The following is a 14,286-nucleotide window of genomic DNA, read 5'->3' as shown; positions in this document are numbered from 1 at the left end:
ATCGCCCCACTCCCCCACCCCCCAAACAAGAGTCCACCGACTCGCTGCTGATGAGTGTCGGGACACAGAGACCCCCCCCCATCTCCCCCAACTTCCTAAATCCTCCGATATGGCCGAGTGTACGCCTACGCATTTTTTTTTTACAAAAGTCCTGGGCGTTTCTTGAGCCCACGTGTTTTCGCCCTTCGACGCCCCCATCGACGCTGCGTCCGCCGATGACGGAACCTTTGCATGGGGCAGCAGCGCCGCAACACCCTTCTCGCCCAAGCAGGGATTGAGCCGTTCAGGCCACAAGCGTAACAAAGGGAGGCGACGGGTGTTTGAGAACAGACGGTCCCCCTCCCCCCGCACCTGCGCAGCTTGAAATGAGGTGCGTGGGCGGGAACGTCGGGCGGTGGGGACGGGTGTAAGGGACGAGGGTGCGGTGCCCAGAGGTCGCAACCGGGTACCCGATACCCGTACCCTACCCGATACCCGGCTAGCCGTACCCGGCCGGGTACAGGTACCCGTTTGCGACCCTGGTGCGGCCGGGTACGGGTACGGGTACAGGTACGGGGGGTACGGAATCAAAACCCGTTTGCGACCTCTGGCGGTGCCCCTCGACCGGGGACGGGTGCGGGCGGAGCATCGCTCGGTGGGAGGTTACTGCTAAAATGCCGCGCGCAAGTTTTCCTGTTCCCCCCTTTTCCCCTTCTCCCTCTGCCCACCTTCGATTAGCACGGCTCGCTACGTACGGCGCGAAACAACTTCAACGTCCGTACTACTCCCTTCCCCTGGGCCTCTTCTTCCCCCAGTATGTTAGTTTCCTTCCCCCCCTCACCCCTCCTCCCCATGTACGTCTTCGTGTCCCCTGCACGTGATCCCCACTTGGGTGGGGAGGGGGGGCAGCGAGTCCAATCTCCCCCCCCCCCGCTCTTGGCAAGGTCCCCGCTGCGCGAGAAATCGGATTTTCTGCTTGAGCAGTTTCTGTTCTCCACCCTGTTTTCGCGATCGGCGTATTGTACCCGGCTCGCGCCGAGTTGCGAAAAAAAGATGGAAAAAAAATAGGTACGAGCGTACAAACCAGCATGATTCAGTACGGAACCAGCAGCTTAACAAAACGACGCTGCAGTGTAACTCCTCTTTTCCACGGCCGAGTTGTGGGTGGTGGGTGGCGAACTACATGGATCATCTTCTTGGTTCTTTCGGTAATGTCACGTGAAAGGGAAATAATAAAATAATACAAATAAAACATAATAAAATACAATAGTGAGAAAAAATACAATAGTGAGAATTGTATTTTATTATGTTTCATTATTTTATTATTTCCCTTCTACGTGACATTACCGAAAGAACCAAGAAGATGAATCCCTGTAGTCACGAAAGCTTTATTTCGAAATTCGTGGATCATGTCTGTACTCTAACCGTTCGCTTGTAAGGCAACCCTCAAGCCCCCCCCACACCCCAGCTCACGAGGTGTGGCTGCAACCTACGGTGGCGGCGAGTGTGGCGACGGTGGTGACCGCGTACCGTTCGGGGCAGGAAGGAGAGGCACGCGGAGAGTAGCACCGTCAGCTGTGTCTGCGGCGTCGGAGATTCCGCCTGGCGGGAGGGGAAACGCCAAACAATTTACTCGACGGTACCGGCCGTGGGGGCCATGAACCTGAAAGGGTTCCGATTTCTTTTAAGTGGCCAACACCAGTGAATTATGTGAGAATCACTTCGTACGAGTGCGTTATCAAATCATTCACTCTTAATAAGCACGTGAATACGTCGGCACAACTCAAGTGTCGCTACCTTAGGTGGTATCGATGTCTGCTGTGGCCCCCATGGACTAACGGGAGTGACGGGCGGGGATGTCATTATGTGTGCGTGTGTAACGTGTGTGTGTGTACCGTGTGTAACGTGTGTGTATCGCGTGTGTTTCGTGTGTGTATAACGTGCGTATAATGTGAGTACCCTGTGCGTGTAATGTGTGTCACGTGTGTACCGTGCGTGACGTCGTTACGTGGTGTGTGTGTAACGTGTGTAATGTGTGTGTATGTGTAACGTGTATGTGTGTGTGTGTGTATGTGTGTGTGTGTACGTGTGTATGTGTGTGTGTGTAAGTGCGAGTGTGTGTAACGTGTGTAACGTGTGTGTGTAAGTGTAACGTGTGTGTAAGTGTAACGTGTGTGTGTGTGTAACGTGTGTGTAACGTGTATGTATGTCACGTGTATGTGTGTCACGTGTGTACCGTGCGTGACGTCGTTACGTGGTGTGTGTGTAACGTGTGTAATGTGTGTAAATTCGCACTGCTCTCTCTCCTGTTTAGGAAAAAAAAAATCTCAGTCGTCTTTCTTGATCTATCTCTGTCTTCTCTGTCTAGATGCGTGTCATTGTGTCTCTTTTTCCTTTCTGTGCGCATCTGTGCATGTCTGTGTCACTGTATTTCTTTGTCTATCTCTGTACGTGTCCCTCGGTATCTCCCCATCTGTGATTTTGTCTCAGTGTTTACTATCGTCGCCTGTCTTGTCATAATCTATCTTTTTCTGTGTCTCTGTGTCACTTGGTGTCTTTCTCTCTGTCCCAGTATTTCGTTGTCATGCGTCTGTCTCATGATGTCTCTCTCCATGTCTTTGTCCTTTCCCCGCTGTGAGTGTCTGTATTGGTGTCTCTCTCCCTCTGTTCGTGTCTGCCTCACTGTGTGTCTCTCTGTCCGAATCCTGTCGAGTACACCTTTGCCTAGATCGTTCTGTGTGACCGTCTCTCTCCATGTCTGTCCGTGATCCGTGTCTGCTATCTCTGGGATCATAATCTTAAAACTATTTTTTTTATTTCACCAGGTGAGGCCCACTGAGCTGTTCATAGAGCTCTTTTTCAGAAGCGACCTGGCCACAAATGATAGCTCAACATGTGGAAATTTATAGTACCCCGGAGAAAACAAATCCACACGACCACAGGGAGAGAGACATGCAAACTCCAAATATACAGCAGGCATCAGGGTCTGGATCAAACGCACAATCTCCTGTATACCAGGCGAGGTAGTTAACATCTCGCCACCGTGGCACCCACAGGGCCCCAAACGCACCCCTCGTCCCCACACACGGCCAACTCGGGCGGACGCGGGAACGTACGTGGAGCGGCTGGAAGGAGACTGCGGCCGCACCATCCTCCTGCAGGAGGCTCAGGTCTCCGTCCAGGAATAAGGACACGATTTGGGAAACGATGGCGTCCGCCCAGCTGCCGCGACAAGGAGGGAGGGGACGCAGGGGAGGGCAGCTCGGATTCGTACGGTCGGTCAAGGCGAACGCAGCGGATGTACGTATTATCCACGTGCAGAGTATGACAGAGAAAACACGACAAAGATCCCCGCCCCCGTGTAGCCTGAACAGACTGTAGGAGCAAGTGCTGTTAGCGAGCACCTCTGAAGGACGGCACGGCACACGAGGGGGAGGGTGGCCAACACCACGCCCGGCGATGTTTTACACACCGCACCAGGTACTCATTTGAGGTTCAGTTGACCTAGGGGAGGCCTCGGACCGGCTCAGATAACGGTGACTGGTGTTGGCCATGGGCAGGAATCGAACTCTGGTTGCCGATTTTGTAGCGCAGCGCGCTAACCGCTGCACTATGCACAAAGACAAAGATCCCCCGTATAGCCTTAACAGACTGTAGGGGCAAGTGCTGCTAGCGAGCACCTATGAAGGCCGGAACGGTACACAAGGGGGTGGGTGGCCAGCACCACGCCCGACCGCCTTTGTCTCCCCAGTGGCGATGTTTACACACCGCACCAGGTACTCATTTAAGGCTGAGTCGACCTAGGGGAGGCCCAGGACCGGTTCAGATAATCGTCACTGGTGTTAGCCGTGAGCGGGAATCAAATCCGGGTCGCCAGGTTCATAGCGCAGCGCGCTAACCGCTACACTACCGCTCCCCACCATGCACACACACACACACCCACTTCTCAGTGCCTGCCCCAGGAATCAAAACCCAGACCCAGCAGTCACTGGGCTGGGGAAAGCACTCGATACGGCGCACAGGCTATTGCTGGCTCAAGGTCTTCAGACAAAATCCCCTGAGCCCCCCTGCCTAGACACATGACAACCACACAGGCACGGGACATGGCCATCGATTTCCACTTATATATTGAGTTTATCAAATGCATTGTTAATGGCTTCCTTGCCGGCTGGTGATCGCACTCATTACGCCTCGGCACGAATGCCACAAAGGTTCACCAATTGTCAAATTGTAGTCAAAATGCCGGCGAAAATCGACAGCAGCCCTAAGAGCCACACTTGGACAGCCGCTGGCACCAGACAATGGGCAATTTATTTCCTTTCTTTTCTTTTTGAGGTGGAGCCCAGCTTAGCGAGAAAGGGCAAAAAAAAACCTCTGTGACAAAGGACTGTGGAAAGGCTAAGTTTAAAGTGCCCTTCTTAGAGGAGGAGGTGGTGGTGGCTGCTGGCGGAGAGATCAGCGAGCACTGGAGCCAGCACAGCTGAGCTCCTCTGTGTTTACATTCACCTTACAGCAGCCACATGCAATTAAAAAGCGGGTCCTCAAGTGGCGTGTGTTGACGGTTTCCACATGACCACCACCAATGACTGCACACATAAATACAATAAGAAAAAATCCACGTCGCATTAAATCTGGTTCAGCGCTTAATTTGCACTAAATGCCAGCCCTGAAAATTAAATATCAGTTTGAATGTCACGTATCTAACATTGCTCTTATTACTCTCATATGCACAGTGGGTGGGAAATCGCTGCCCCAAAACTCCGTGGACTCGAGGGTACGTGAAGGCATTTCGGAGGAAGCAGTGAAATTTCAGATTCCATGAGCGATAGAATCGAATATTATTGCTACAGAAGGATCCTGCATCTAAGCTGGACCCAAAGCGTGACCAACGTAGAAGTAAGAAAAGGGTTGCAAGTAGAAGAAGACGACCTGGTGATGATGCAGGCGGTGATGAGAATGAACTTGGTACTATTTGGGCACGTATGAAGGATGGACAAAAGGAAAATTAAAATGTTTATTGGTCGGAAAAATCGAACGAACAGGAAAGAGAGGAAGACCTCACAGAGAACAGCTCAACGACGACATCACAAGAGATGGGCGCCAGAAAGACGCGGCCAACTGCTTGCGGACATTAGCACGAGACAGAGGAAAGTGTAAACACAAGACGAAATGTGCACGGGGCGATCTGCCCCATGGATTGTGATCACGATGATCATGGGCCGTGGAAGAAGTCACGATGCTCTGCGAGCTCCAAATGGACACTTTGAGATCTCATCACATCGACACCGTTGCATTTATTCATTTCGTGTCCAATCAAACCCAACTAGGCCGGATCAACGACGACCAATTGTGGGCAGAAGCCCACGCACGCTCAGTAGCACGGTGACCCGTGGAAGAAACGCGCTCGCCGTTGGCCAGCCAGATTACTCCTAATCTACAACTCCTCCAACACTGACACACAACTAGCATCAAACCCGGATATCACGGTCGATCGCACAGACGTTGGCATTTGAAGCGCACCGCAAGGCCCGTTAGGCAGAGGGACCGGGGCATGCAGTGTTCTCTCCGCTCTCGATCACGGAGGCGGGCGTTGGTTGAAAGAGCTCAGTGCGCGTAAGCGTGTGGTGGGAGTGCAGACCTGCTCTCCGCCGCCCGGCTCGACAAGGTGCTCAGGACCTTCGCGATGGAAGCCACGACCTCCTTGGAGCACAAGAATTCTGCGGCGCATCTCGCTGGGGAATTTAGAAAAGGTGCGATCGAAAAACAAATGAATAGAAAAAACATTTTTACGCGAAAAATCAATTATTTGTGATGTGAAAGATGACGCGACTCAAAAAAACCCCCCCTATATTATGGATGATATTGGTCGCGAAAGCCTACGTGTTAAACTGAAAGATGACGTTTAAAACAATTCACGGGCGGGGAGTGTTAAGGATATTACAGCACTCGATGTAATGATACCTGGCAAGCTTCCAACACAACAGCACTGTGTAGGCTACATGCGAGTGGTTGCGCGTCGTTTGCAATGACGCCGAGACTGGAATAGTTATCAGACAGTCTGAGAGACGCAGAGATAACCAAAACCCAGTTGCAGCCTTTAACAGACTGCTGGGGCAAGTGTCAAGAACGAGCACCTATTAAATCCGGAAAGGCGCACGAGGGGGACGGGGCGAGGTCGGCACTACGCATGCCCGATGTTTGCACACACAGCATCAGGTACTGATTTAAGGCCGAGCTGACCTACTAGGGGTGGGACTCAGGACCGGTTCTGATTTACCGCTCGCCACTGGTGATGTTATCCACGGCCGGCATTCAAGTGCCACAAGACGTGGAAGAACACATGGGACCCCGACCGACGCCAGGGGCTGCAGCGTACGTTGCTGGGAGTCGAGCGACCGACTGCGGAAATCGGTTCTTGCGCGCTGGTGTTTTACGAAGGCGAACGAAGCCCAGACTGGTGTGTCGGGTCAGCAAGTGGTGTGGGAGAGCGGTGGTCTTAGTGGTTAACGTGCTAACAACAGTACGGTCTCATTTGATCGGACTCATCTGGACTGTTTCACTTTGTATTTTTGGTTGAGTCCGTCTCATCTGCAACCGTCTCCTGTGTCACCGGTTGCCCATTTCGATGTCGTTTGCTCTGTTTATTTGGCTCGTTGAGCTTTAGGCTCTAGAAATATGTCCGTTTGCATAACTGAATCTCACACACGCAATTTTACGCACGCATCGTGAGCATTAGATGCTAGTCGACAAAACAAACATGCCTAGTTGCAACCAAAAAGTGCCTGTTTGGTTGCAACAAGGCATGCGATGATGTATCGATTAACTGATTAAAAATTTATCTTGGGCTCGTCAAACATGCAGAGTAGTGCGCGAGACCATTTCTTATTTCCGATTTACGAAAAATTGGATGCTTCCGTTGTATTCGTGCCCGCAAACCAGCATGACCTGGCAAAGCGGGGAGCAATCGAGCAAGCAAAGCAAGACGAATCGATTCATCTTTCCGAGAGCTGGCCAAGCTACAGCGGCCAGAGCAGAGTGGACCGATCGATGAATCATCACGCGAGCTGGATCGGGGAGAGCTAGTGAGCGAGCAAACGGGACAAACCGATGAATCGCTACGCGGGGGGGGGCGAGCGGGTCGAGAGGAGAGACTCACGCGGGAGCGTGGCGCACACGGCCAGGCGCAGGAGGTGCGGTACGGCCGTGGTGTAGAGGAGGCGCCGGCAATCTTCGACTCCGCTCCGAGCCTCGGCCACAGACAGGAGGGTGGCGCACGCCGCCAGCGCAGCTTCCTCTGGAGCCCGCAAAAAAAACACCAGATCACCTTCCACGAATCCCCCCCCACCGTCACACCGCTTCCCGTAGCGCTACGCCGCCCCTTGCCAGTTGGAAGGTAAATCGTGTGGTGGGGCGGTCAGACATGGGCGGTATCAAATGATGTGGTGATTTGGTCACAGGCTTGGCCTGGCACTATACGAGTATTCAAAGTCTCTACCAGGTAAGGCCCACTGAGCTATGTAGCTCTTTTTCGAAAGCGACCTGGCCACAAATTATAGCTTAACGAAGTGGGTTATCGCGTGGAAATTTAAAGCAGTCACCTTGGTGAAGCAACGGGGACATGTCACTGGGGGGGGTGCCGTTCCAAACGTTTGAGACGGGATGCGATGTAAGCCTCCCATCACATGTCAACAGCTCCTGAACACGCTATATGAATAAGGCAGAGTTAAAAAAAAAAAAATCCTTCGTGACATTAATGGTGCCTGTTAGCAATCGTTGGTGAGATGCGGTGGCATTCAGACACTTCCAAACACAACATGTCATCCTGTTGCTAATTAAGAGGCCGCCTTCATTTTTGACGTGCAATTGGATTGAAAATGGCCAAGGTTGATGCGCAGTTACGCTGCGTACAGAGATGTTTTTCTATCGTGTTACTTTTTTCATCGTATAAACATGAAGTCATTTGTCACAATATCCGGGAAATCTTTCCCCGAAATAATGACGCTAAAAATAAAGTGGTTGGCGCAGTGGCTCGTGCTCATAATCCAGCTCTTCGGAAGGCACGGATTGGTGAATGACACATCGGCTGGGGGCTGCAGGTGGCCAGGATATTATGGCAGTGCAAGTCGGTGTGCGTTCGGCCATGTGCGCAGACTTTTGAGTGCAATCCCCTCGCATGCATGGTGGGTATTCTCTGGGTACTGCACTTTCCTCCCACACAGAGAGCCAAAAAAAAAACTCATTAAACAAGGAACTGGCAAAACATCCCGAAAACCAGACCAGACTTGAGACGCAGGAGGCTTCTCTGCATGAATGCTAATTACAATTAATACAGCACGCGAAGGCCTTTCACGGGCCAATACTGCGATTAACAATTTCTGGGTCAGGTTGTGTGAGTAAACTGCGTGTCGTAAACCCTTCTCCACCTGACACAGCCCATTAATGAAGTTTTCACGTGGTGAATAACCATGCCAATGTATTGCCCGTTTCAGCGGCACCACCGGTGCGCGTTGAAGAGCAATCTCACAACGTTTAACAGCGTCATCAGGCAGCTGTCACGATTCTGGCAAGAGTCTACGGTGCAACGGGGCTCGTGAGCGGGTGCTGGGAAGATTGTTGGGGGCAACAGCTTGGACAGACTGTCATCTAGCAGTGGATTGATCATGGTGGACAATGAAAATGATGCCGGGAAGCAAGGTGGGATACAATGCCCTCTGCAGTTCCTGTTCACGACACCCCCCCCCCGCCCTGCCTCTACCCACAATGCACCGAATGCAGCTGGTAAGTAACCGTTGTTTGGGCACGAGGGTCAATTGCCCCCCCCAGCGACATTTGGACGGCGGTGAGGAATTCCCTCACCACGTTTGCTCCAACCGTCACCGAAACATCACAAATGAGCCCTCAAATTAGAAAAAACAAAAACCCACAAAAGACAATGGCAGGGCCTCAACTTAGCGAGCCAATTAGGCAGCGTGTCGTGCGGGCGACTTCCTATAATTGCTGTGGTGAGACCAAAGCACCAAACCGTGAAAAAAATAAAAGTGACATCCGGCACTAATCCCCGTCGGGATGTAAAGTAATGCGAAGCCAATTCGAGACTAAATGAGCCCACGCGTGCTGATGATGCTACGGTGGGTCACATCCTATCCACCAGCGCACCTCTATATTTGAGTTCCGTCGATTTGACAAAGAGTGGGATGCAAGTCGTACTCTTCAGACTCTGCGTTGACGTGCAACGCATTTAATTTTGAGCACCTATCACGTTATTAGCGCATGCTTATTCCGGCTGCTGTATTATTACGACTATTATCATGATTTTACAACTTTGATGAGATTTCACACGAGGCGAGCCTGTGCCATTCGGTGCCTACTGCTTTAATGCTCAGAAAAACTGACGCCCAGAAAAATAAGCCCACAGGAGGGAATATAACGAGCAATACAAACTATTTCAACAAACAGCGACTTCGGATAAACAGCGATTAACACGACAACATCGGCAACAACGAAAACAAACCAATAACAAAACAATTACCAAAACGAAAGCAACAACAACTATCAAGACAACAGAACAAACAGCAACATCTACAAAAGCAAAACCGACAAGCAACAACGAAAACTGACCCAGTCTAACAACGGCAATGACATCAACAACAAAACCACAACCACGAGCAAAAAACTACTCCCGCTACAGCAAACAAACACGACAACAATCACAACAACCACAACATAAAAAAAAACTTTTCAAAGCACTTCGACAAACCACAGTGACCTGTGCCTTCACCGACCGCACCTAGTTGTTGATCCCACGTCTACATCGGCCAATACGGAAGAAAGAATCCGACGACTACCCAACGTGACGCGTCGCCGACTGGAGCCGGCCGCGTCGCGCCCTCTGACCTGTGCCCGTGGAGCCGAGGAAGGACAGGAGGTGCGGAACGAGGGCGGAGGTGAGGCGCGGGTGGCAGCACAGGCGCTCCGTGCACCGCAAGGCCTTCCGGGAGCGCTCATCATCTGCCAGACAAGGAGCGAAGCGTCACGTTGGGTAGTCGTCGGATTCTTTCTGCCGTATTTGCTGATGTAGACGTGGGAGCAACAACTACAATCACAGATTGAGCGGCGGAGTAGCGTATCGCTCGAATGTCTCCTTCGTAATCGTTATACGTTGTCCGGTCCGTTCTAGACCACAGTCGCACACTGGGAGAGTTTTTAATGTTCTATTTGCGCATCAGATATATATCCGCATCTGCCGTGGTTTGCACAGTGGATGCAGCGTACGGTGGAGCACGAGTCGTCAGTTGAGACGGGGATGAGAAGGGGCACACACAGGCCGAGGAGAGAGTCTGGATCGGTCGCGCCGTGTTTTAACGTTGGTCGCGTTCCAACGATCGTACCATTTCAACGATCGCAAAGCATTTTTATCTGTTGGAAAGCGTCGTTTAAAAGATATGAGTTTGTGGGGAGAGACGGATGGATGAAAAAGACATCGTTAGTTTAATTATTTTGTTATTTATATTCCCAGCAATGCCGCAAATTCTTATTTTGGAGCTCATTGCAATTATCTACAGGGTGCTGTATAATTTGAAATAACTATATTTGAACAGAATAAAATGGCAACACGATTAAGACAATTTCGCACCTCTGATTAGCACGGTTGGCTACGTACGGTGTAAGAGAAGTTCAACATAATACAACTAAAGATAAATGGGGGAAAACGTGTAGTTGCAACAATTGACTATTTTAAATAAAACATGATTGTATATATAATTGTTCTGCTCAATCTATTCAAGTATAACGTTGGCATATCACTTTCATATAATTTGCCAATCATGGGCACAAAGAATGCATAAAAGGCATCAGCATGGCAGAATTCACACCCCCTCACATAAAGATGAATTGTTATGATTTGGGGTAGTGGTTGTATTTGATAAACGATGATTTTCCCTACGCCCCCCATTGTGGTGAATGTCGTACACGCCTCTCGTGGCTGCGGGGGTCACGTGAATACACGTCACACAAAGACATTGTTTATCCGCTTTTAACATGCACAATTCGACACATATCGTGCACGTGCAAGAAACAATTATACATTTTTTAAACGACAATTAAGACACCGTCACAATGCCCAATTCATGGGATTCAAGAAACGTGATCAACAAACTCCTGATCAACGAGGCCACCACTGCACTACCCGGCTTCAAAGACACTCATTAGCGAGCCCACCACTACACTGCCCGGCTTCCACAACGCCCAGATCATCAGCAAGCCCACCACTACACTGCCCGGCTTCCACAACGCCCAGAACATCAGCACACCCACCACTACACTGCCCGGCTTCCACAACGCCCAGCTCATCAGCAAGCCCACCACTACACTGCCTGGCTTCCACAACGCCCAGATCATCAGCAAGCCCACCACTACACTGCCCGGCTTCCACAACGCCCAGAACATCAGCACGCCCACCACTACACTGCCCGGCTTCCACAACGCCCAGATCATCAGCAAGCCCACCACTACACTGCCCGGCTTCCACAACGCCCAGATCATCAGCAAGCCTACCACTACACTGCCCGGCTTCCACAACGCCCAGATCATCAGCAAGCCCACCACTACACTGCCTGGATTCCACAACGCCCAGCTCATCAGCACGCCCACCACTACACTGCCTGGCTTCCACAACGCCCAGATCATCAGCGAGCCCACCACTACACTGCCCGGCTTCCACAACGCCCAGCTCATCAGCAAGCCCACCACTACACTGCCTGGATTCCACAACGCCCAGCTCATCAGCAAGCCCACTACTACACTGCCCGGCTTCCACAACGCCCAGATCATCAGCGAGCCCACCACTACACTGCCTGGGTTCCTCAACTCTCAGCTCAATAGTAAGCCCACCGCCAAAATACCCGGCTTCCATATTCCAGACGACAATGGGCAGCAGCTCAACCGGATCTGCACAAGCGACGAACGATTCAGATAATAATGCACGCGTGCATTGTAAAACTCTCCCTGTGTGCAACTGCGGCTAGGGAACACCGCACCATGAAGCAGCGAAATTGGTGCTGCTCTAAACACACGTGTAAAGGTGGCGGGTAAGTGGGCGAGAGGGTGAGTGGGTGGATGAGTATGTGAGTGGGTCAGTGGATGGGTGGGTGTATATGCAATTCACCAAATCTCAGGCAAACCAACCAAATGGCAAAATCACTTAGAAACGCATTGGCCCATACGAATTCATCATCGTCATCAACACCGAATAAACAGTGCAGCAGAGAAATTATCAAGCTAATGGAAAGAAGAGACTGCACTAGAGACTCATCTAAGACAAACAGCACGTAGAAAGAGAAAACATAAAAGTTCCCACTGCACCTGAGTGTAGAATCTCGAGCAGTCTCGGAACAGCCAGGCCAAGGAAGGCGTCAGTGTGAAGAGGAGCCAGGGCAGAGGTCGCCTGCATGGCAGCGCCACTGCGGAGATGCAAACGCACATCCAATCATTATCGCATCATCGTCCACTGCTCGACGATGGGCCTCTGCTCACGATGTTGCTGCAGGAGAAAAAATATTTGGCAAAGCAACGACCCGCCTAGCTCCTGCACACATACCGCTCTCTTCGCGGGCATGCTCCCTCCTTTGACTGCCACTCTGTTGTTAGTCTCGACCGCCGCTCATCGCCCCTTTCAGCGATGCACGAGTGCACGAGAACAACTTGATTTATGTTAACGGCCAAAGATTGATGTCTCGAGCGTGCTGTACCCTCCCCCATGCATGCGGTGTTGCTCTTCCCGTCTCTCAGAGTAATTCCACGCGTACGCTTCTCTGTCGCGGACAATAACAAAGGCGTTTGGGCGGCCGGGAAATAAATCGCCGTCTGCGGGACTCTGTGTGTCACTCGTATAACAAAATATAACAAACAGCCGATGTGTCAATCCACTGCTGGATGAAGGCCTCGCCATGCTCCGTCGGTCATGGGGGTCATTTGACCATACTTCACCACACTGGTCAGTGTTTGTTGGTGTCAGTTTTGTTGCCAGATAAAAGGGTAAAAAAACAATTATCATATTTTTTACTGCCAAATGAGGTACCAATGGTGATACAGGATCATTTATATACTTGGAATCACGTCACTGCCGCCTTCACCGACTTGCGCTGGGGATGTCCAGTGTGGTGAAGTGTGGTGAAAAGACAACCCAGGACCCGCACGGCGCAGGAGAGGGCCTCTCTTCTAATGCGGAGGAGGATTGACTAACGGGCTGTACGTGTCCACCAGTGTTGATCATTGCAAGGTTGGCGGGCCACTGGCGGCCCCTGGTGGTCTTTAATGAGGCCCCTGAGAATACACAAATAGTGAAAACACCCCTCTCGCGGGCGGTGTGGCGCCCTCACACTGGTGACGTCTTGTCGGCGAAATTGGCCTCCCTCTGACAATTAGCGAAAAACTCTGGCGTTCGTACACACACCAACAACATTGCACTGCTGCCGTGTCACATCAGTGCGAGTAGAGTCGTCGTGCTGTGACAAAGCGGCCTTACTTGACTTGCTCGTCAGAGTCCTCCACAAGCAGCCGGGTGATGTGGCCCACGACACAGTTGATGTCTGCCTCCGCGAGGCAAGCTGCAAGAAACACAAATTCCATGTCGAGCATCGGATTAAAAGCGCGCCTGGTGCCGGTTGTAATCATCGGCGCTGGGAAGACAAAGGCGGCCCGGACTTGCTTGCCACTCGCCCCCCGGTTAGCAAGCAGCGCTACGAACCTGGCGACCCGAGATCGATTCCCGCTCACGGCCAACACCAGTGACGATTATCTGAACCGGTCCTGGCCTTCCGCTCGGTCAACTCAGCCTCAAATGAGTACCTGGTACGGTGTGTAAACATCGCCACTGGGGAGACAAAGGCGGTCGGGCGTGGTGCTGCCCACCCACCCCCTAATGTGCCGTGCCGGTCTTCAGCACTTGCCCCAACAGTCTGTTAAAGCTACACAGGGGAAATCTGTCTTTTTGTGCACGAGCACCAGCATGATAGCGTCAATATTGCTCAACGGGAGAATTCCTCCGCGCGTGTTTTTTTTGCGCTTACCGGTGCCCGTGTTTGAGCACTTAGCCTGCTCCAGTCTACAGGGCTTATTCGAGGTCACCTCTCTGTGTGTGTGTAAATGCGTGCGGGACGCGGGCGTGCGCGAGCACGCGTACCGGGCAGCCTGGCCAGGACGGTGAGGGTGGCGAGACCGGCGCACCGCAGCTGCACGCCAGCATCCGTCACGGCCCCGTACAGCAGCTCGCACAGTCGCTCGACAAACGGGGCGATCGGGCTGTCCACT

At 51.8% G+C, this 14,286-nt stretch overlaps 1 protein-coding gene and 1 long non-coding RNA gene across 5 annotated transcripts in view; one reads left to right on the top strand and one right to left on the bottom strand.

Annotated features, from left to right (window-relative positions):
* Positions 1-14,286, bottom strand: part of MMS19 (MMS19 cytosolic iron-sulfur assembly component) — a 43,549-nt gene that overhangs the window by 15,738 nt on the left and 13,525 nt on the right. The window contains exons 15-22 of one of the 2 annotated variants that reach the window (XM_078863189.1): positions 14,159-14,284; positions 13,502-13,583; positions 12,340-12,437; positions 9,874-9,987; positions 7,136-7,273; positions 5,618-5,711; positions 3,096-3,201; positions 1,453-1,581 (exon numbers count right to left, since the gene is read on the bottom strand). In XM_078863189.1, the coding sequence (XP_078719315.1) occupies positions 1,453-1,581; positions 3,096-3,201; positions 5,618-5,711; positions 7,136-7,273; positions 9,874-9,987; positions 12,340-12,437; positions 13,502-13,583; positions 14,159-14,284 (887 nt within the window). The remainder of the gene's footprint in view (positions 1-1,452; positions 1,582-3,095; positions 3,202-5,617; positions 5,712-7,135; positions 7,274-9,873; positions 9,988-12,339; positions 12,438-13,501; positions 13,584-14,158; positions 14,285-14,286) is intronic. The other variant, XM_078863190.1, reaches the window with a different exon arrangement.
* Positions 212-10,801, top strand: LOC144936210 (uncharacterized). Of its 3 annotated transcripts, none has more exons than XR_013637411.1 (3): positions 212-370; positions 2,805-3,279; positions 4,713-7,142. It is a non-coding gene; the product is annotated as an uncharacterized LOC144936210 (long non-coding RNA). The 3 variants fall into 3 exon arrangements; XR_013637409.1 differs by having other exon boundaries at positions 217-370; positions 3,036-3,279; XR_013637410.1 differs by lacking the exon at positions 212-370 and adding an exon at positions 8,469-10,801 and having other exon boundaries at positions 1,495-3,279; positions 4,713-7,372.

This window comes from Lampetra fluviatilis, chromosome 15, assembly GCF_964198595.1.
Source record: "Lampetra fluviatilis chromosome 15, kcLamFluv1.1, whole genome shotgun sequence".
NCBI classification, from domain to species: Eukaryota; Metazoa; Chordata; class Hyperoartia; order Petromyzontiformes; family Petromyzontidae; genus Lampetra; species Lampetra fluviatilis.
Note: the sequence above shows the minus strand (reverse complement) of the source record. Positions and strands in the feature narration are given on the sequence as shown.